General features: G+C 38.5%; 2 protein-coding genes across 8 annotated transcripts in view; both read left to right on the top strand.

Annotated features, from left to right (window-relative positions):
• The window catches only part of PPIP5K2 (diphosphoinositol pentakisphosphate kinase 2), a 54,343-nt gene extending 51,500 nt beyond the window's left edge, over positions 1-2,843 (top strand). For 3 of the 7 annotated variants that reach the window (XM_072860197.1, XM_072860196.1, XM_072860198.1), the window contains exon 31: positions 582-2,841. In XM_072860197.1, coding sequence (XP_072716298.1) covers positions 582-685 — 104 coding nt within the window. In that variant the 3' untranslated portion in view covers positions 686-2,841. Of the gene's footprint in view, positions 1-581 lie in introns of all 7 variants that reach the window. The other 4 variants (XM_072860201.1, XM_072860200.1, XM_072860199.1 and 1 more) reach the window with 3 other exon arrangements.
• Positions 2,844-9,822: 6,979 nt separating this feature from the next.
• Positions 9,823-22,511, top strand: MACIR (macrophage immunometabolism regulator). Its single transcript, XM_072860273.1, has 2 exons — positions 9,823-9,962; positions 19,888-22,511. Exon 2 carries the CDS (start codon positions 19,909-19,911, stop codon positions 20,530-20,532), a length of 624 nt encoding a protein of 207 aa, XP_072716374.1. The 5' UTR covers positions 9,823-9,962; positions 19,888-19,908; the 3' UTR covers positions 20,533-22,511.
• Positions 22,512-23,414: the final 903 nt, after the last annotated feature.

A 23,414-nucleotide genomic window follows, 5' to 3' on the forward strand; every position in this document is an offset into this window, starting at 1 on the left:
ATATTACATAATTTCTTAGGGCAGCTATTTCTTAACATTCCCTGCCTATGTAAGTGGGATCATTTTACGGATCAGCGAGAACTCAATAGCATTGCACAAATAGTTTTAGCAGCAGAACTGTGCTAATAGTTGCTTTCTCTTATCCTCTGAAGTGTTTGAAAGAATTTCTATGGCCTGAAAATTCATGGGGTTTTGTTTTGTTTTGAAGTATGACACTATTTCCAGCTATCTCAAAGTAAGACAAGCAAAGGAAATGTATTTATTCTAAGATGTATTCTAAACGTTTACCATAGAGCTCTGTGACCAGGTTCTGACTAAAGCTGCCAATAACATGATGACGCATTCAATCATTAGTATATTCAGTCTGAACTGTCAGCCAGCTTGCTGTCTGCGTTTGGATAGTTATGCTGTTTTGAGGGCCTCTGGAACAAAATCCCATTGCATTTCTGATCTCCTTAGATACAGTGTAGCTTCATGTGTGTTTCTGTGCTAGGTAACTTGCATTTTTCTTGCTTTTGATGCTTTTTAGCATGGATATTCTTAAGTGTAAAACCTAATGCTTTTTTTCTTTATCTGTACAGCTACCCCTGGATCTTCTGTTTGTGTATCTAATGTTAAGCTGTCTCTTGAAGAGGCCTCGCTAGAGGTAGAACTTAGTGGTGAAACTCTTTCTGAGAAGAAATGAAGTTGATCAGACAAAACTGGAAGCAACTTCTTAAACAATTCTTTAGCGTGTGTTCAACTAAATTACTGAGCTTTCAAAAGCCATTCATGTCTGCAGTTCATAGTGCACTTAAGAATCTTCAGTTTATATGTGGTTAACTAGTGTGCACGCTACATATTTAGGTCAAGTGTCTTTTTTCATTTTCTAAAATGTTTCAGGAAATATATTTATTTATGAGTTTGATGAACTGCACACCTTTAATGGAAAAGATGCACATGAACCTTTTCAGTGTCTTCTATTATTTACCGTAAACTTGTACAAAAAGAAAATATCAATGCAGTGGTATGTGTTACGGTGGCTCTCTTGATGTCACTGTAATGAAGGCATTGTCTGTTGTCATTATAAACTTCTATTTTCAGGAGTTTATCATCTCCCGGTGAATTTCTTTTGTGGGCTGAAATGTAACACACATCTTGGCTAGAAGCTTTTTTTAATTTAAGTACATTTCCAAAGGGATCTCTTTTGCCTGGTTTTGAAGATAAGCAGAAGTATTCTGCATTTGAATTATTTTATATCATATATGCTGCAATAATTAGGCATGATGGAGTGAGTTAATGTATTGTCACTTTTGACTCTCCTTATTTTTATTCTGTGTTTACATTAGACCTGTAATATTCAAATACACTTTCTCTTTTATTTTTTAGTATACGTGCCTGTATACGGGTACCTGTATATCATCCATCAGATAAAACTGTCTTTTGTATATTTTTATCAAAAACTTCTTTTGTTTACTAAAAAGACAGTTTTATTTGCTTTGCCATATGTTTCTACAAAAAGGTGACATTAAAAAGCAGGTTTTATAAGAAGAGAAGTGGTAACAGCCGGTCTGCTAGTAAGTTTATCCTAAGAATTGTAAAAATTCCATCTATGTTTTATTATCATCCCTTCAGAGTAGAAAGAGGCTGTGGTCTACCAGAACTCAGTGCTTACTATTGAAAAATATTTAGGATTCATCATGGCCTGGGAATTTTCATACCTCTCTCCTTCCAATCTAGGTGGTTGACAACAGCTCTCAAAAAAAAAAAAAAAAAAAAAATTAAAGATTTTCTAAGAGCTGCGAGAAGCATTAGTAGGTCAGTGGAACTTTTGAGTTATTGGGTTATGTAGAGTAATCATCCAGTCTCAGCAGTTCTTGTGATTTTATCTGTGGCATGAAAAATTATTGAATTATTAGAATTACCCCAAGTGTATGAAAATATTGTCCACTTTTGTAAGTTCAAGTGGCTGATTATTAATAACTGACTTGATAAATACAAGTTAGATAATTCCTTTCACATTTAAGTTGTGGAAGACGTAGCTTCCGAGTAATATTTTTAAGTAGGGCTCTTACTCGTTTCCAGAGCCAGTGCAACTATAATTACATTCAGTTTGCCACAGGGTCTGTTCTCAGTGTTCACCACACATGAAATGGTTTCAGCAGACTAATTCTAAAGATGCTGGTTAAATACCAAAAATATGAAGGGTTTCACAGCTATATACTTAAAACATTTCATTTTCTGTAGTGTAATTGTGTTATTGACAGTGTTGGTCTTGCACACAACTGAATGTACACTTGTTTACTGTTTTAAAAAAATACTGTTAAAATTAAGTATGCGTATCATTCCAGTCAACCAAAGCTGTGGCATAACTTTTTTTTATGTGCTCCTAAATAAAAAAAAAGTTGCTGGCAACTTCTCTCCATTTTGTTTTCTTTTAAGAGTATATGTGAAGTGCAGTGAGTAGTTGACTCAGAAGTGTCGGTGGAAAAAAATTTACAAATAAGTCATTAATATACAAATAAGCCAGAACTTCTCTTGGTGGTGAAGGACATAACTTATAAGAAATGAGGGTTTATCATTCTATACTGAAGTCACTTCTCAAAAAAGTAAATGGTAGCCACACATTCTGCAGTGCTTCCTCGTGTTCCAGAATGGTAACATTAAATACAGAACCACTGTGAGTGCTCTTCTGTTTCCTTTTACTACTCTGGCAGTAAGGCAGAACATGGACTGTACTGAGCTGATCTGAACCTACTTTTAGTCCAATTTCTTTATGTAATTGGACTCTCTCTCATTAAACTTTTTGAACTGTACATCCTATTCCAACCAGATTTGACAAAGTTCAAAGAGTAACTTCACAGAAAATCAGTGGTTAAAATACTACCACCCTGAAATGTAGTTTAAGTAAACATTTAGCATTTCCTTCAAAAATGAAGCATTGTTAACCAAACAGAGGAAAACACAAATGTTTGTAAAATTTATTTTTAAAATAAATTTTAAAGTTATTTTTAAATCTTGTTTTATCTGTTTTATGTTTCTTTGTTATAATAAAGACATAAATTTGAGTTCTCTATGTAATTATACTAGCATGTAAAATCGGTTAAGAGAAAGCAGATGTGCCTTCATAGTTCAATTTTATAGGAATCCATATAAATAAGCCTAAGAAGGTATGCACACAAAAAATAATGATCATACACTGATCAATAGCATCAAAAGCAGCAGAATTCAAAGGAAAATGGCAGAAGAGATGTAACAAAGACTTTTAGTAGACACTTCAATGTATAAACTATTCAAGTGGCAGAATGTAGGGTTTTAACAGTTTTCTGTCATTAACACAATGGAAGCATAATGTTCCTTTATTTTTCCCGTATTTTTTCTTTATCAGTTTACAGCAATTATGTTGTTCATAGACACAAAAGTAACTTGCTAAAAAAAAAATTACAAAAACTTCCAAAAAGTCAGTTCTGGAAGAACTGGTGGAAGAAAAGAAGGATACTTTCTAGTAGTTGTTTATGTTTCTTATATTTTTAAACAATGGTTTTAATTTTGCTTGGGTTTGTGGGGAGGACAAATTTAATTGAGTATTTTCAAGTACTAATTTCTTCTTTCCCTCACTTAGCCCTTAAAAACAACCATCTTCTGCTCAGAAATATAAAAACTGGTGTAATAACAAAGCAGTCCAGAGTGCATTACTGTGGAAAACAGATGCCGAATAAAAAACCAAACACTTTATCTATAAATAAAGGAATAAAACCCAACATACTCTAGACCACATATGGTATTACCTCCATCAGCTTTCCAACTATTAATTTTTAAATGTAACAGTCCTGTGGTCTAATTGAATACAGGTCCATTAAGAACAGCAATGACTGAGTATTCCAGCTCTGACGTTCCCTGCAAAATAGCTAGCTGGAGGTCTGGCTCAGTCTTCAAAGGATGTGCAGTTCTGTCTCTGATCCCTCTTTCTTCTTTCAATGAACAAGTTGAAGTATGACATCATATGAGAACCCTGCAAATCATCTGTACTTTGGAGACAAAATCTATTTCCAGTTCACACTGTAGAAAAATCTTGGAGAGGTGTGAGTGGCATCAAATATGGGCCTTTGAGGAGGAGGATGCACTAAATACAGACATCCATACCATAAAAGAGGTACAAGATAGTGTGGAAAAGACCTTACAAGAAGCTTTTGCATTGATACAAAAAACAGTTCTAACATGTACTAGCTTAAGGAAAAAAAAAAAAATTAGAATGGATGAAATACAGTTTGTCACCATGCCACATAATGTATGAATGTAGTATGCAGAAATAGACTTCTAGTCCAGACTTCTAAGAATTACAAATTTTCATGTGATCTACTGCTACTAAGGGAAGAATCAGCTTTCTGAAATAACACTGAACATGACTAGAAATCATTTTTTGTCTTCCTCCAAGCTATACTGAGATCACTGTATAGTTTTGAATCATAAAGTTGCTGGAAAAGAGGAACTTTTATGTGGAAATTACAATGTCTAGTGGTGTATTCTCTTTCAAAAAGAGCCTAGTTCGGTGATAATTGCTCTGATCTAAATAGGATTATGTGGTTGACAGGTTCTAGTGAGAACTTCTTTGGTTTTAATCAAGTGATAAATGAGAAGTGCAGGAAAGGAAATTCTCATATTTTACATGGGTATCTCAAGATTAGCCTGAAAGGGAGTTATATTAGGCTATTTTTGCCTGGATGCATCTTTTATCCAATGTGTTTTTGAGAAATCCACTTTTTGTGCAACATTCTTGATCTATATAATCTGATGTCCAAGTAGAATAGAAATTTCATAGCCATTTTCTGATGCACCACACTTACAGATCTCCATTCTGTTCAGTAAAAGGGACAAAAGTCACCAACAAGGAAAAACAAGGTAATTGGGTGATACGTGTTTTGTACCAGATCAAGAATTCTTGTAGTATAATCGCAATAGCTTTGCTTCCAATAAAGCCTATTTGGTCTGGGTGTACGTGTCTCACTAAACCTCCTGTTCTAATAAGTCTCTCCAGAAGAGGGAATAACTGCTCCTTTCATAAGATTATTATTTATTGTATACTAATACAAATACTAAAACTCTAGTGATTCTTTTAAAATCTGAGTATAAGTCCATTTGGACCTGTCTTATTCGTCTTCAGATTCTTGATAACTTTTTAATTCCTCTTTTGGGTGAGGGCTGAGAATATATTTAGATTTAAAACATTGTTTCTAAAGCCTCCATAAATAATTTTAAAAGACTACTCTGGGAAATATTGTAAACTATTTATGAATCTTAACTAAGAGTCTATAAAGAGCACTTGCACAGTAAATGTAGAGTTACAAACTACTGAGGTCTGCAAAGGAGAAAATCAAACCAAAAGAATTCAAAAGACTGAAATGACATTGTATTTGAAATAGAATTTTAAAAAGCAAAAGCTTGGAGATCCCTACCTTTTCTAGGTTGAATATTAGTTATGAACAAGTAATCACTGACTCAAACTGTGTGCAGTTCCGGATCCCACAATTTAAGAAGGATGTTCAGGTCCTTGAATGCATCCAGAGGGCAACCTGGCTGGTGGAAGGGCTGGAAGGCATGTCCTGTGAGGAGCAACTAAGGACTCTGGTTTGTCTAGTATGGAGAAAAGGAGGCTGAGGCAACCACAGCTCATTGCAACATCATTGCTCAAAGCAATCTAATTGCTCTCTACAGCTTCCTGAGGAGGGGAAGTGAAGAGGAAGGTGCTGATCTCTTCTCCCTGGTATCCTGGGAAGAGACCTGGGAATGGCTCAAAGCTGCACATTTCGACAATGCCCTTCATAACATGCTTTAACTTTTGTTCAGCCCTGAATTGGTCAGGCAGTTGGACTAGATTATTGTTGTAGGTCCCTTGCAACTGAAATATTCTATTCTATTCTATTCTATTCTATTCTATTCTATTCTATTGTAAACCATTATTAATTCCCATACATTTTGACCTCAACATATGTTATGCATTCAGTCCACAAACAATAAGGTTAAACAAGGATCAAAGGAACACAGAATAATTCAGGCTGGAAAGGGCCTCAGGAGGTGTCTAGTCCAACCTCTTGCTCAAATCAGGGTCATCTGTGAGACCAGACCAGGTCACCTAGGACTTCATCCAGTTTGGGCTTGAAAACCTTGAAGGAAAGAGACTGCACCACCTCTGTGAGGAACTCGGTCCAATCACGAACATGTCTTCATCACTTCTCTTGCTTATTTAATAGATTTACATTTTTATTCTGATAAACTTACTTAGGTTCACTTAACAGACTTAGCACAGCATTAGCAAGTACTTTCTGTTGCCTTCTCCAGTGCATGTGCATACCAAATGCATCATTTGTCTAAGACTGGTCCAAAACTTCACTTCCCTTTCCCAGTAACTTTAAAATCTTACAGTGTAGGATGGAGTGCATCTTTTCATGTTGCTTGGTTCTATTTATTGCTTCAAGATGGTCTGAATCAGAGTTGCTACTCACTGAACATCTGCAATAAACACAAAGCTCTAAAAGCACCTTTTCACATTCTTTCCTGTGCTTATCTCCTCCATCTGGACATAAGTTCATCCTTGCTCAAGTAGCCATAATTCCTACTGAAATCAGTTTAATTAGGCAAAAAGCGAATTTGTCCCAAAAAGTAAATCAAGGGGTACTTTTTGCACTCACTAACATTATTTTTTTTAACTTGCTATATAAAAAATAAAGGCAGGATTTTATTAAATGGTGTACTTAAGACATTTCGTTTACTTTTAAGTAAATTTTCACTATAGTTTCTTTTAACTTAGCCAAATAGCCTTTTAAGATATGTTAAAAAATGACTAAGCTTTTGGTTTTGGATGGCAAAAATTGCTAAATTGTATGGCAATAGGTAATATTTCTTTTTTTTTTTTTGTCTTTTAATATAAAAATATTCTGGTTTTAATGATTTTTTTCAGTGTAAAAGTTATGCTACTACTTCAGCCATACCCTGCTCAGAATTGTTTTTCTCTTTCCCCCCTGCCCCTCAAATAAATACTTTGTATTTTATCCTGAATGTGGTTAAGGATTTCCAGCAAAATCCAGATTTTTCAGAATAATGGCCACAATCCTTAATAAGGGAAAAGAAACTGGATATATAATTAAAAAATGTTGTCTCATTAAGCTTTGGAATTAAATCCATGTGCACAAAAACAAATAATTAAACACACTGAGTAAATATTATTTCAATTGCCCAGCTTTCAGCCCTTGTGATTTAGTAACTTCATTAATGCTCAAATCACCACAGCAGTTTCCAAGGTACAAGCCTGGAATATACAAAAGCAAGGAAAATAAGTCTTTTGATAAAAGCTCTCTAAGGACAATAAATAAGGAAGAACTTAGAAGAAATTGAGCCCTTTTTCTGTGTGTTTTACCTTTAATATTATGTTTACTTTTTAGAATTGAGTTATATTGTCATTTTAATTGACTGTCACTGATGCAGGAACCTGCTGCTGAGCACAGCCATCATAAAATGTAGTGTACTTCAATGTTCTGGTCAGGGTGAGGATGCAGAGAAAATGGTCTGTAATGGTCTGTGTTTTTCTCTGTGTTGCACTAAAAAGTGATAACCAGATCCTAAGTGGGGAAAACAAAGCCCAAGCACTTAAAAGTATCTTTGTTATGCATATAAAATCTTGGATGACTTTAAGAGCACTGCAAAAAACAGTGAAATACAGTAGTCAGTCTTGGGAAAATCTCAATGACATCGCTGGTTGCATGAAAAATGCAGAACTTCGAAAATTATGGGGGTTTAGGAAGATCTAGGTTTATTTTCAAATATTTGGTGTGGAGTTTGGATGCTATCTTTGGGAGAAGTTTTCAGGATCTGCCTTTCTTTTGGTACCTAGAAATTTAAAAGAATTTTGCACCATGTTAATTCTGTCAGTGTGATTAATGTTATTAAATATTACAGTTTATTAAATGTTAAAATACCTGATTTATGGGGGGAAACAGCTAATCTGTAAAGCATGTTTTACTTTAAACAGTTACTTAGCTGAACACATTATGATCACCCCCAAGCATGTTATCTCCTGAAGTCATTCACCACTGCTGCCCACCCCACCCCTCCCATCAACCTTGGAAGTTCATCTCAGAGACTGACTGACAAGTCAGTCGACAGCAAGTGGGGGGAAGTTGTGGGGGGAAGTTTGTTGGGGGAAAGCTGTGATATACTGACTCACAAGATTTTACAGCCTCATTTATACCACAGGACAACATAGGAAGAGGAGATTTCTGACTCAGGCTAAAACTAGTACTGCAGATGTCAACATGAACCAAAGTAGTCTGTGTACTGTAACCAACATAGAGGATTATAGTGACTCTGAATTACACTCCCAATTCCTTTTCTCATACTGCTTGCTTGACCAGATACATTCTCCACATTCTGTACTAAAACTACTAATTTAACTTTTGCAAGTTCACTTTTGTGAACTTGCAAAACCAGTGACTCTTAAGGGCTTGTAGAGCTAAAGAGTTCTGTAGTTAAAATTCCTTACAAAACCCTTGTTCTTTGTTTCTCTGTTGTTTATTCTAGCTGAGAATTTTCAAGAAATGCAAATTCCAGGTGCATCTGGGTGCACAATGAGCGGCTAGTCTGGCTGCATACCTAATGCCGACAACCTCCTCTGCAATTCAAGACCTGGTGACCTGCAGCCTTCTTGACCACTGGGACCAGAGGGAGGCCAGAGCATAGCCTTTGTAGAGAGGACATCCATGCATTCCCAAGGAGGGTAATAAACTTTAGCTATGTATTTAAGAATGTCTTTAAAGACCCAGTTTTAGCAACAAAAGCTGGCTCAACTCTTCCCCAGGGGGATTAGAAATACCAGCTGTGTGGTTCAGGTCCCAGAAAAACTATTATTGAGAGGCGAAAAAAAAGGGACTATGATGTTACACTTTCTCTTCCCCTTCCCTGTTATTTTTACTTACAGGAGGGAAGTTAGGCAATTGTTTGCAAGGTCTGGTGCAGTAATAGCATCTTTGCTCAATCTTGGAGTAGCAAAATAAAATAGGGAAATGATCTAACTGGTTGTTGTCAAAACCATTCCTAAAGGTTTGTATCTAGTCAGCGTCCACACTTTGTAGATTTGCGGAAATACCACAGAGGTTATAGATGAAGATGGGCGGTATTTCAGCAAAGAGAAAGTCACCAAGAGATGATTACTGGATTGCTTCTTATAGTCGTGTACAAAGTGAAAAGATACAGGAGACTAAAGCTTACCAAGCCACAGAAAATCAGAATAGGTGGAATGGGTGGAAGACAAGGCTTGTGCCAACAAGGCTCACCGCCTAGCATTCAGGAGAGTTGCCTCTGCAGGGGTATCCAGAAAAACATTTCAGCTCCTATGGCCCAGATAACTTGGTGTCTGTCTCCTCCCTCCTCTAGTGCAACACCCTGGTCCCAACCGCAGGGAGCTGCAGAGCTGCGTGGAGCCAGCGGGCCCCTGCCCCGCTCCAGGGTTCTGTGGGCACCCCAGGGCCGCCCTCCGGGATGCTGCTCACCTCGGGGCCCGGCGCTGCCTGTCCCGCCCCAACCGTTACCGTGGCCTCAGCCTCCTCCTCACAGACACCAGCACACAAGGGGTGTGCTAGTTCTCTCTTACACAGAGACGGGAGCGGGGAGCGCGGGAGGGAAGGAGACGAGGCGGCAGGCGGCCCCGGTGCGAGCCGGGACGGGGTCGGGTCCGGTCAGGCCCGCCCCGCCGCGGGGTGCGGGGAGCCACGCAGCTGCCGCTGGGATCCGCCACCCGCGGCAGGCCGACGCGGCGCCACGCGCCGCCGCCGCTAGCTGGCGCCCCGCCCGCCACCGCCGCGCCCCGCCCTCCGCCCCGGCGCGCGGGGCGGGCCGGGCCGGGCCGGGCCGGGCCGGGCCGCGCCGAGTGAAGAGGAACGGGGAGCATTGGGGGCCTCGCCGCTCTTTCCGCGCTCCGCCGCCCTGGACCGCAGGTAGGAGGCAGGGATGGCGCCGCGCCGTGCAGCCGTCGGGCGGCGCCTTGGCCTCGGGCCCTGCCTGCTCCTCAGGCAGTGGGTACCGGAGCGGGGTCGGCGGGTGGGACCAGGGAGGGGCCGTAGGGAGGGGGGAGCCGGGCCGACCCTGGCACCCCGGCGGAAGCGGTGTCGTGCCGTGAGACCGAAGGGTGGCGTGGGGCGGCCGGCATTGTTGGTGGGGGGCGGGCGCGGGCCGTGGTGCGGCCTGCCGGGGAGCCGCGGCGGGAGTCACGGGGAGCCGCTCGGCGCGGCCCGGTCCTCCCGCGGGCGCCGGCAGTGGCGCCTCTGCCCCCGCCCAGCGGTGCTGGATGCCGCGGCGGGGCCGCTGCCGGCTTGGGAGCCGCGTGGTGGCTGAACCCCGGGCCTACGGGCGGGGGCGCGTAAGACGGGTTTTCTCCTGCAGCGCGGAGGTCCTGGCGCGTATCCCCCGCCTGCCTCCTCTATGAGCCGAGCGGCGGGCCCCGCGCTCCCCGCAGGAGGAGCTCCCCACAGGCCCATGTACCCTGCGCTCCCAGCCCACGGCTGCTTCGCTTTTCCCAGCAGCAGCTGATTAATGCAGTGGAGGTAAGCAGGCAGTGAGGAGCACCGCAGAGCTTTCGTGGAGCTGTCTGGGCAGGTCTAGGAGGACACCAGGGTGTTGGTCCCGGTACCCACGTGCGGAAGGAAGCTTGGGGAGTTGTCATGTAGGGCCTGATGCCTGCAGTGAGGTTGCTCAAGTGTGCTTTCGGTACCAGCTGCTAGTAGCAGTGTAAACGGTGGAAAAGCCCGAGTTCACCCATTAGCACCTGTATCTGTTCATAACCATTTATAGCTCTCTTCAGTTGTAACTTATAACCACCAGCAGTTCCCATACTATTCCTAATACTCTTAGGCAAGTGCTAAACCTGAATATGACCTTACTATTCAGTCTGATAGTAACAAAGTGCACTAGTGCCCAGCTTTCTATGGGTAACTTTATATTTCTCTGTAATAAATCTTGCTTAGTGAAGGGTAAACGGAGGCTGAAAGCTCTGTTTAAATGTCGTTTGTACCATCCATGATAGTTGACTGCATTTGTGCATTCTAGTGTGCACTAAAGTGTTACTTTACAGAGTATGAAGCTTGCTGAGCTGCTTTGGTTTATTGGCCAGTGTGTTTTGCCAATTCTGTCTCTACTTATTAAGATACTAGGGGAGTGTCTCTCAACAGTTTGGGTGCTATTTTGAGTGTTCTACAGATATGTAGGAAAATAGTCTCAGGTCTTAATTTCTATATAAAGAAGTTATTTATATGCTGTTTTACATAGGGATTTTAGCTGGCATAAGTGTGAGTGTGTATGTACCTGTGATAAAGAAAATAGCAAATGATGTGCATTAATAGTTGTTTTCTGTGAACATATCTTTGCTTGTTAGTGTGCTCTCTAGCATCTAGTACATCACTATAAATACATATATACGTGCTTGCGTAGCTGCATGTGGAAATGAATCGATGGCAGAAGCCTGCAGTTACACAGATCTCAGTGGGAGTGATGGAGAGGGTCTGTGATGGGGAGGAGGAGTTGCTGCTTGTACCAGTAGTTGACTAACTTCTGACACTGTTTGTCCTGAATACAGTAAGAGTCCTTGGAGCATTTCCAGGAGGGGTGTAGTGAGGACTGGGGAACTGATGCTTTGTTTTGCCACGAGAGTAGAAGTGTGCAGCACTGATTCTCCTTCCTACTTCTTCCCAGTCATCTCCCTTACTGAAAGCTTCTCCTCCCACCACCGTGCTGCTGTTGATATATTTTGAACCATATTCTGTCTTATGTGGTATGCTTGCTTTGTTTTTATTTTTCTTCCCCTTGAGGAAGAACACTTATTAGAATAATGAAGATGGAGGAGGGTGGTTCTCACAGTAGGAACAGTTGAAACAGAGGGAAGTGAGGCGATGGCAGTGTGGTCACAGAAATTAAGTCCTTGCATAACAGTACTGACATTGTAGCATGGCTTTCTTTATAATCTCTTCTTCTTTGCTGGCCTTGTGCTGCCGGCTTGGCCACCAGGCTTGCATAATCATATGCAAATGCAGTATGCTATGGTAAAGTCAGATGAACTGAGTATTCCAGGTCAAAGTTTTCTGTTGCACTAGTTGATAAGTTTAATACAAATTTACTGTACCTGCATGTGCTGTTGGGCTTTTATTAATTTTTATTCCATACTTGCATTACACTTAAACACTTGTTTTTAGGTAGCATTTAGGTATGGGAAGGAGCATTTGAGAAGGAGGCGGAGAACAAAACTTTAAAACCATTATATACATAACTCTAGTAAGCTTGAGGAAGTGACCTTTAGCAATGTGGATGGTATAGTGAATGAGACACCTTTCCAACAAACACCTAAATATCTGCTGCAGACTGTGACAAGTTAAGACAAAGAACTAGTAATTTAAAGTGCTTCAGTTAAAAAAACAGAACAAAATAAATTGCATTGATTAAACATATTTTTCATATGTTTGAGTAGGTCTTATTTTTAACTAATATCTTTGAATAGCTGTTCCTAGTCAAAGGCTGAATATAATATTGTTTTTGTTTAGGTTGATAGTTTCAAAATAATATCTGCAGAGCTGTATTTGCAGCCACGGCAACATAGGATACTACAAAACATGCGTTTCTTGTCTGACACAAAAGCAATGGAGACACTTATTCCCATGGCATTTTGTTTTTTAAAGGCAAAAATCAGTATTTATTCAGTGAAATCTGTAATACAATAAAAACTCTGCTTTTTTTTCCCCCTATCTTCATTATTTTAAAAAGGCAGTTTAATTTTTGTTAACAAGTCAGGCTGTGGTATGGTTTTTTGTTAGCCCCCAAGTGGGCTAACCTGAAACTGGAGAGAAGAGAACTTTGAAAATGAAATTTAGATTTTGGTTGATGAGAAGAAGAAAATAAAAAATGCAGAGAAATAAAATACAATTATAAAGAAAACATTTTTTTAACTTACTAACCAACTAAAGAATAAAAATTATTTTTTTTACAATATGCATCACCTTTTTTACATGTGTCTCACTGTTTCATCTTTTGGTGAGTAACAATAGTAAACAGCTATCTTTATGCTGGTCAGGAGCATCAACTTACTGATGGAGTGGGGAGGAAGCATTCATCTGTGATTCCATCCAGCAACCAAGTTGCATGGTTTATTTAAAGGACACTAAATATTTCAGAAAAGTTACCCTCTGTTAAACATGTCCATCTAATACTGCTTGGCAAAGAGATGTTAGAAGTTAAATGGCCTTCTTTTCCACCATTTTCTTTTACTTTCCCTGCTTGCTAAGTCTGCTCATACAAAATTCATTAGCCCAGACCGACTCTTGAAATTCCATCTGTGTCTTTTCTGTGTAAATTGTACACTGTGTCATGCCGATCTGGTCTGAGCTAGTTACTGGAGTTGCCAGTTGTAGTTCCTCAGTAATTCATTTGTGATCCTCTTCATTTTTAAAAGGTAGTCTCCTGGATCATAATTGTTTTCTGTTTAAAGCTACATTAATAAGAAGAATTAACAAACTGGTTAAATAGTTCTTGCTTCTGGCAGTAGGAACATATTAGAAATAAATTTAATCTTATTTTGCAAAACATTCAATAATTCCTTGTTCTGTATAAACCATGTGGTATTTATTGTCCAGTATACTGGATTGCTGAAGGGCTTAATACTTCACTTTTCATTTTTACGTATCATTTTTACTGGTTGTTTTTTGGACTGTTGTTTTGCATCACATCCTAAAGTTATTGCACTGGCTTTATTAATCCATTTTTTAAGGCTTTCAGGATCATAACATATGCTTTATGCATAACTTCATTTTCTTGCATTTAATTTTGAGAAAAAAATCTGTGCTAAACTTTGTTCTTATTCCATCTGAATGTTGTCTCATGTGGTGCAACAATTTAATATTACCTCCTTTTGCTTTTTTTTTAGCTTAGAGTAGTTTGGAATTTCTCTTAAGGAACAACAAGAGTTGGTGAAGAATGTGTATAGTTTATTGATACCTTTCATGAGCTTGTTCTTTGTGATTTTTTTTTTTTCTCTTACCTCTCTTCCCCTCTACAAACATGGTATCAGTCTGTAAAGCATAATACAACTATTATAGGGGACCTTCAAGAGCATGGTAAAGCAACATTAATCTACGTCCCTCCAGCTGGAGGTAAAGAGTGTGGCTAAAAACAACCATCTGGCTCTGGCAGAATGTGCAGCAGTATCACCAGCTTGCACTGGAAGAACCCACAAGCTGCATAAATCTCAAAGTCTGTGGCCTGGCTGCCCCAGCTCTAGAAAAAGAGATGTGGCACGTTTGTGGATACTCTTCCATAGCTGAATTTTAGCTTGTTTTTATCCTTTCAACTAAATATTTCACTTGTTTTAGTTGCAGATTGGAAATAATTATTTCCAGAAAACTTTGCTCTACAAGTACATAATTGCATCAGCATATTTTAGTGACAGAGAAAGAAGATGGGATTTCCAAGAGCACATACTATATGTATGTGAATTTTTCTTTTCAGACTGCAGGGGGAAGATGTAGACCTTATTCTTCCCCTTCACAAACAGAGACAATTGATATAATTAAAAATGTGTGCTGGCTTCAGATGTTGTCCTGGTTTTGGCTGGGATAGAGTTAATTTTCTTCCTAGTAGCTGGTATAGTGCTGTGTGTTGGATTTTAGTATGAGAATAATGTTGATAACACAGGAATGTTTTAGTTTTTGCGAAGTAGTGCTTATACTAGTCAAGGGCTTTTCAGCTTGCCAAATGCACAAGAAGTTGGGAGGGGACACATCTGGGACAGCTGACCCCAACTCACCAAAGGCCTATTCCATACCATATGATAGGCCTATTCCATACCATATGATGTCATGCTCAGTATATGAAGCTGGGGAAGAAGAAGGAAGGGGGGGACGTTAGGAGTGATGGTGTTTGTCTTCCCAAGTAACCATTACACGTGATGGAGCCCTGCTGTCCTGGAGATGGCTGAACACCTGCCTGCCAATGGGAAGTAGTGGATGAATTCCTTGTTTTGCTTTTGCTTGCGTGCGTGGCTTTTGCTTTCCCTATTAAACTGTCTTTATCTCAACCCACGAGTTTTCTCACTTTTACTCTTCTGATTCTCTCCCCCATCCCACCGGGGAGGAGTGAGTGAGCGGCTGTGTGGTGCTTGGTTGCTGGCTGGGGTTAAACCACGACACATGTACTGGGTGACTTACTCCTGATGTTTGATAGACAAACTTTGTATCTTTTAAGTGCGTTATATACATTAAGTAATGGCAGCACAGAGAAGAGGAAGTGTCAAAACTGGCTTGATGTATCTATCCAATATGTTTGACTTTTACAGAGTTGGTATCACTGAGTCTGTTGCCATCATTCCATTCTGCCATCTGCTTATTGCAATTACAAGCATTTTATGAAGGAGGCAGATTTTTGTGGTTCTTAACAAATGGTACTACCTGCAGGCTTGGCATCTAGAAAAAAAAAATCTCTTCTTAAAAAAAACCAAAATAAAATCAGTAGTTGGATGGACAGAAATGTAATGCTCATCCTGGGGAAAAAAAAAAAAAGGCCTCCTCTTAAATCAGTTCATATTCTCATTGAGAAGATAAGTAACTATGGAAATACCAATTTATGGAGAACCAGTTATTTTGCTGAGTGCAACTTGTTGTGGTTTCAAAATAATGCAGACTTTTCACAAAGCATAAGAATGTCAAGGGAAACCCCCTCTTCATCTTTCTTTGTCCTCTTTAAATATTGAGTAATTTTTTTTTTTTTGTCACTTAGACTTCTTTCCCCAGAAAGACAGTAAGTAATACATTTAACAGAAAAAATAACAAATGATCAGAAAAAAACCCAAGCAGAAGATGTCATGGGGTGCAGTAAGAGCACATGGTGAGAAGTCGTTCCAACAACAAACCATTTACAGCGTGTGTATTAGCATGGTGTGGTGTTAGATGTTAGTGTGTCATACACATCTGTTTTTCATTTGTCCCATGCTAATCTTTGAGTGATATCTGACACCTTCATGAAAAATTCAATAATTGGAAAGCCTTTATATTCACAAAATGTGAAGGTTTTGATGTTTTTACCCTCGAAGAACTATCCCAAGCACATTAATGTATTCTTTGAGGTAATACAATGATATAGTGTAGTTAACCTAATATTCATTATTCCTTTTCTCTGTGTTTTGGAGAGTTTTCTCAATATTTATCTGGATTGCATCAGATTAATTTATATGCAAAACCTGCTTTATAATATAAAGAGGATCGATAAAATCTTGTAAAATCTTAAAGAAGTGAATTGTATTCTGGAAGCACTTCTGGTGTGTATTGGTCAAGTGAATCCTCTTGGTAACTGTTATTTTCAGTTATTTTCTGTACTTTTTAAATATGTGAAGCAGCAGCAAAGAAAAGAATACGCCATCTTGTTACTCGTCTCCTTGTTTTGATTCTATAGTAAATCTTTATAAATTGTCTTGAATGGCATCACTCCATTGTCATTCTCTTTGAGAAGCAAGAAGACAAGGCAGCTGTGATCTAAATAAATACTCTTTTTAAATAGAAGTACTGTTTTTGTCAGTATTGATGCTGAGAATTACTGATGAGCTTACACCATTACACAGCAATGAACTTAATAGTAAGCATCTAATGCCTTATAACTGCAGAAATGGCCTAAAGATGCAGTCTAAAAGTTTTAAATATGTATTTTAAGGTAATGGTATCTACATTCACAGATACTGTGAATCTCTCGGATTATTTTCTTTTATAGAACTCTTCTAAATAGTGTTTCTCTATCTTTTTTTTTTACCAGATAAGGAGAGAAAGCATGTTGAAGCCATAAGGCAGCTTGTAATTCACATTAAAAGTATTGGGAAAGAACAGCTGAATGCATCCATGCTGAGTTTTGGACCTCTGCCTGTGGAGCTGGCCAGTCATTCCTCTCACCACCTAGCAGTGCTGTTCCCTTGAGCTTCTGATGTTTATGGCACCAGCTTCTGATGCTACTGTTGCTTTTGAGTGTCTGTCAGATTTCTTGTTTTTAGGGCTGCTCTTCACACTGGAGCACAGAAATGGAAGTTTTGCAGTTTCAGGCTGAAGTACTAGGCTGGAGCTTGCTGACTTGAAGGCTTTTCTGCTCTGATTTTCCTTCGTACTGTTTTTGGCCTATGAGGAGTAATTGTTCGGCAGTGAACTCCTGCCTCTTTCCCTCCTGCTTGTAGTTATTCTTCAGAGTTGATTGCTTTTTGTTACCAGGGCACACACCCATGTTTCAAACAGAAGCAAATTAATTTTAAAAGCTGTGTTCTGAGAAGAGCCTTTGTGTTGCTTTCAAGTCCTCAAGGCTTTTTTAACTCAAAAACTGCATGAAGACATCTCTCCCTCCCTCTTTTTTTTTTGTTGCTGCTCTTTATATGTGACTAGATAATATGATTCATATCTAACCATGCTGTATGACTATTTTATTAATACTTTTTCTAGCAGTTATTCGTACTTTTTTAGCAATATTTCAGCTTTCTAACAGAATAGGTTGAGTCTTTCTAGAAGATTACTGGAAAGATTTCTGAACTGCAGGGTGAAAATTGGGAACTAAAATAACAGGAACAGTTAAATATTTAGGTTTCTTGACTAAAAGCACAGGGTAGACGAAAGTTTTAATACAAAATTTTTCTGTGCTATGCCTCCAGTAACCATGGTTCCTGATGGTGCAGGAACTATAATTTCTACTTCGGGAATTGTCATGAATATCTTTAACTCAGTGGCTGAAGCCTCACCATATTTATTGTCTCACTGCTAGATATAGTGCTAAAGTAGGAAACAACAACTGCTTCTGCTATTCTGAAAGTTTTAAGTGACTCCATAAATATATTTCAAAGTCAATTAAATGTACTGGGCAACATTCTTGAGTTTTATGTGGATGGTTTTTTTCAGTGAAAAATTTTGGTTTGCTTCAGTATTTTAATTCTTTATTTAGCTTTTGCTGTGTTACCTATATTGTTAAATTCAAAATGCTTACAAGCTGACTGGATGAAGTGTGTCTGCGTATCTCTAGAAGCAATGTTACACAGAATGGGTAATGAAGAATCCCAAGTAGACCATGATTATGAGAACTGAAAAAGGACATTTAAGACTAAAAGAACATTAGTAATAGTCTCTCCATAATAGAACTTTGTCAATGGCAGATAAAATCTTCAGCAAAACTATGGGGATTTTGTTTCCTCCTACTTTATTAGCATAGTATGGGAGCAGCAGGTTGATTTGAGACTAAGCAGCGAAGCAGAGGTGGGAATGTTACTTAAACTGCTCCTTTGCAGAAACAAAGTAGGCTTAAATTTTTCATGAGGCTAGATTATTTTCTTTGGCAAGTGACATTTGCACACAGCTTACCCTCTTAATTTTAAGACTAGTGAATAGAGATTGATCTTGATGGGATTTTTGGGGGTGTCTAACTGCAGACATTTGAATAAAATATTGAAAGGGAGGGAACATTTTTCCTTCCCTTGCTTGTTGCATCTTTGCTAGTCATCCTGTGACCCTCTAAGCTTCAGAATGGCAGCAAGTAGCAGCTTTAAAAGTTTGCAAACTGATAATAGCATGTTTTAAGTCAGTCTCATTTGTGAAACATTGTTGAACTTTAAAATGTGTTTTACGGTCACCTATAATTCAGAATTGTGTTTCTGCTTGACACTTGCATACCAACTTTCCTTTCTTCTTTGACTCTCATTGCCTTCAAACATTACAAAGCTATGCTGAATTTTTTGTGAACTATATTGGCTAGAGAGTCACTAGCTACTGTTTAGAGCAAAGGTGAGGCTGACAGTCAAGGAAGCATGGATTTGGAAACAGATATGACCTTTCTGTTTTGTGAAGTAGCTGTGTCATCAAGGTGGTGTAGGTGATGCTGAAAACAAAGAAATGAAACGAATTAAGCGTTCTCTGTGTTCTGGCATCCACTGACATATACTTCCTGTGATATTGACCTTATCTTTCCATGTTAGAGATGGTAATGGCTTGTGGCAGACAGCTGTATCTGTAAAGGCACCAAACTGTATATTTGGAATAGTTGTGAGGCAAGAAAGGTCAGGGCAAAATAGCCTGTTTCCAAAAGAAACAGAAAAACAAATAAGTACCGTAGAATTCAGAAAAATGGTTATTCTTAAGATGCTTATAAGAATCTTATGCTATATTCATTAAATGCTAGTATACTCTTTCCCTTGTTAGAAATACATTAGAATAAAATAGTGTGACTTTGTTTGATTGTGAATAAGGTTTTTTTGGTGATGACTTATAAAGACGGCCATTAAACATCCAGGATGCCATACTTTGAATCTAAAACAAGCTCTTTTCACATCTGGAAGAGGGAAGCATTGCAGTACCCTAGTAGATCAGATGTGGTCCACGGTCATGCCTGACTGAGGTAGTAGCTGTTAGACACATTTTTTTAAAAGCTTTTTTTACTGATATTATTGTTGATAGAAAAAATACACAGCTGAATATGGGAGAAGTTGCTATGGATGTGCTAATGGATGGAGGTGGCCTCACAGGTGAGGGGCTATAAGGAATCAAATGGACTAAAAAGATGAAAAAATGGTCTGGAAAGATGCTTCCTTTTTGTGTACAATACTACTCAAGAATGTTTTTAATGTTTAAGAGTATCAGGAGTATATTTATGATATCTTTTATTTAAAAAAACACCCAAGATAATTTTGAAAGGCAGATGTCAGTGATAGTTTTGTTATGCAACATCCTGCAGAACATAAGACAAGGCTGAATAGATGTCTGGGTTATGGGTCTGGGTGACTTCTGGGTGATACCAAATATCATTTCTGCGATCCTCTCTCAGCTCCTTGTGTTGCATAAAGGCTCTATTTCTGACCAAGTTCTGTTTTATTTTTAGGAGGATAGTATTGTGTTTAAAATGGAAGTTGACATAAATGGAGAGTCCAGAACTACCCTATCCACCCTCCCTGTGCCTCTTGCAGAGGTGAATCCTGCAGGCAGGGTGGAAGCAGAGAAGCCCCGCTGTTCCAGTACCCCCTGCTCACCAATGCGACGGACGGTTGCGGGATATCAGATCCTTCACATGGATTCTAACTACCTGGTTGGCTTCACGACTGGAGAGGAGCTGCTAAAATTAGCCCAGAAGTGTACAGGAAGTGAAGAGAATAAAGGAGAATCTGGGCCGAACTTGTGCTCCAAACAGCTTGATTCAGGACTTGCACGTTCCTCCCGTTTGTACAAAACTAGAAGTAGGTACTATCAGCCATATGAGATCCCAGCAGTAAATGGAAGGAGGAGGAGACGGATGCCCAGCTCAGGGGATAAATGCACTAAGACTTTACCGTATGAACCTTACAAGGCACTTCATGGTCCCCTGCCTCTTTGCCTTTTAAAAGGTAAAAGGGCTCATTCAAAATCCCTGGACTACCTCAATTTAGACAAAATGAGCATTAGGGAACCTGCTGACACAGAAGTGCTGCAATACCAGCTCCAACACCTTACCCTTAGAGGGGACCGTATGTTTGCAAGAAATAACACATGAGCTATCATCTCAAATTTAGTACCAATTTCTGATTATTTCTCTGTTGCTGCAAAAAATCCACTGTTGTACTGTGTACAGGACTGTCCACGCTGTAGGTGGTTGTATCAGCTAAATGTTATCAGGACATAATTTATTTGAACAGAATCTTGGCAATGCAATGTTGCAAATAATTGGAGGGAGAAATCTTTCCTGAGCAAGCAGCTTCTGACACAAATTTGACTGCACCTGATGGATATTTCTTTGGACACGTTTTAACAAAAAAAAAAAGCTTTTGATTTTTCATTTTGGGATTTTTTTTGTACAGTTAGATCTAGTATTTACAGTAACTTAACACTGAAAAATTTGTGATGTCTGCTTGGTTGTTGCTAATTTTGGCTTGATGTTAGAAACTGCTCTTGGATAAGTACTCAAGTTTAGGAGGTTTTTGGTTTTACTCTTTGTTCCTGTATTCTACAGTAAAATGTATGTAACTTTTTTTTTACATCATGGAGAGGAAAGGGAGCTTGGCTAAATTGGATCACTTGCTATTTAAACAATCCTGTTGAAACATTTGCAAACTGCTTGCACTGGTGATGAGGGTGAGATTCACTCATAAAACAAACCTTTGCTACTTGAATCCTATTAAAGTATTTTTTAATTTCTGCATGGAAGTAATTGCTTTGCCTCCTCTGTTCTATGAACTTGTTCAGGATAAGTATTTGGGTTATTAAAAACAGATCTTTCTGAGAGTGAAGATTTTTTTTTGTTAGTGGGATTTATTTTTTATATTGTCTTGACACACAAACAAGGATTCACTTCGGATTCCAGTACATACACTGGAATGTCTGCATTGGTATGTCAATAATGTTTTTGATTTTTAATTCATTATTTCTGTATCATGTATAGTAGCGGAAGTGTCAAATTACTTCAGCATTGCTTTGGGAATTCTGTTGATTTGAAGCACTGAACACTTGAGATCTGGAAGGCCAATTTTTTTTGATGGAGTGCAAGTGAAATATTTCTGTATCAGCATTGAAGAGATGATCCTGGATTATTCAACAGTGTATATTGTTTACACTGGCTTACTTTTGTTACTTAAGAATTTTTTTATCCAAACATGACATCAAGTGCAGTTTTGGCAGCTGTATTCCTAGATGTATTTAAAACATTTTAGTAACTTAGGTTTAAAGATGAAAAATAGTTTTCAGACTCTTTTTTTAGGTGCAATCTTTTACTGAAGCAATGTGCAACTTGATTTTGGCTGATGACCTCTGCAGAAGAAGTTAAAAATAAGATGACGTTGTTTTGAAACATAAATTATTTGATCAGTTGTTTCTGGTAGAATTAAGATGTTTGTTTGTTTATCATTCAGAATGAATAGAAAGCACTAGCTAGTGCAGTACAGCTGTGGAAAATGATGAATTCTTATTCTGTCACTTACTCCGCAGTTGTAAATGAAGGCAGCCCAGTAGTCTGCATTTTGCTGCTTTGGTTATCTTTTTTTATTAGAATCTTTGCAAGAAACTGATGTGTGTTTTTAAAAGTTAACTACACCTGTGTATATTTAATGTATTGAACAAGGATCTTGAAAGTAAAATCCTCTTATATAGTCTTTAGTTTGAAAAACAGAACATGGTCAGATGCCAAAGAGATGGGGCTTTTGTTTAAGGAATAAACACCGCTGTTTATTGAAATACCATATTAAACTGTATTTCTGGCAGAAAAATAAAAAGGGTGGTATAAACATGTATTGTTGTGGAGTCTTTTGCTGTGTAGGAGAAAGAGGACATTTAAAAAATACAAGTTTAGACCAGAGACCATTTAAAAACAATTTTAAAGTGGGGATCTTAGATTTCTGTGAAATAGGTGCTTAGGTTTGTTACTATGTTTCAGGAAACAGGCTATGCATGTTTCTAATGTCATCCTGTGCCATAATTGTATAGCTGCACTAATAGAGAGGTTGATGGCTAAGTTCATAAAAAATGTGTTAGTACTTTATCTGTTTGGTGATTTGCTCATGAAGGTACTTAGGCATGGTAATGTTGTTTGCTTAACTCATACACACTTGCACCTCTCGTAGCATATCCTCATTCAGGAGCCCAATGTTTTGCAAGTTTGGTTTGTAATGTTTTTATCAGAATTCATATCCATGAGGAGTTCCTGTTTTTACCTCTAAGTTAAGCAAAATCTCAGCCATATGAAAGCTTTTGATCTTAATTTTGCTGCTTATAATGTCTTACATTAAACTAATCTATTAACATCAAAGGTGAGGTGGTTCTTCAGACTGCTAAAATGAAATTGAATATGAACAATACTGACCTTTCAAAGTGAGTTCTCACTGTTCTTGTAATAAATTAAAAGAAAAAAAAAAAGCATAAAAAAAGAAGTTTCTTTGTCGGCTTTAGTAAGAGTGAAGGTAGAAATGATGCAGCGTAGTAACACAAATCTTCCATTTAACAGACCGTTAACGTCAAAGGGATCTGGAATCGAGTACAAATATGTAAGCTGGGATATTGAGGCAGATCTTAGATTTAGGCACACTGCTGGCATTATTTAAAAAAATATACCAAAAAAGGATTGGTATGAAACCCATTCTTTATTTCAGTATTTTCTTTCTTCATTGCAGGTATAAACATGTAACTACTCCTGTCCTGCTGTGTTATGGTTTGTATTTACAGCTGTACGCAGTATCTAACTGACCTTATGGTTTCCTTTACATTCTCTTTGTCCATCCATTGTATGTATGTAGTCAGTATAACTGACCTTATGATTTCCTTTACCTTCTCTTTGTCCATCCATTGTATGTATGTAGTCAGTATAACTGCCTTATACTCACTTCTCTTGGGTGATGACTTCTCTTGCTGAGCATGTTTACTGTAGTGGCATTGTTAATTGTAGACTAG

The sequence above is a fragment of the Ciconia boyciana genome, chromosome 4 (assembly GCF_034638445.1).
Source record: "Ciconia boyciana chromosome 4, ASM3463844v1, whole genome shotgun sequence".
NCBI classification, from domain to species: domain Eukaryota; kingdom Metazoa; phylum Chordata; class Aves; order Ciconiiformes; family Ciconiidae; genus Ciconia; species Ciconia boyciana.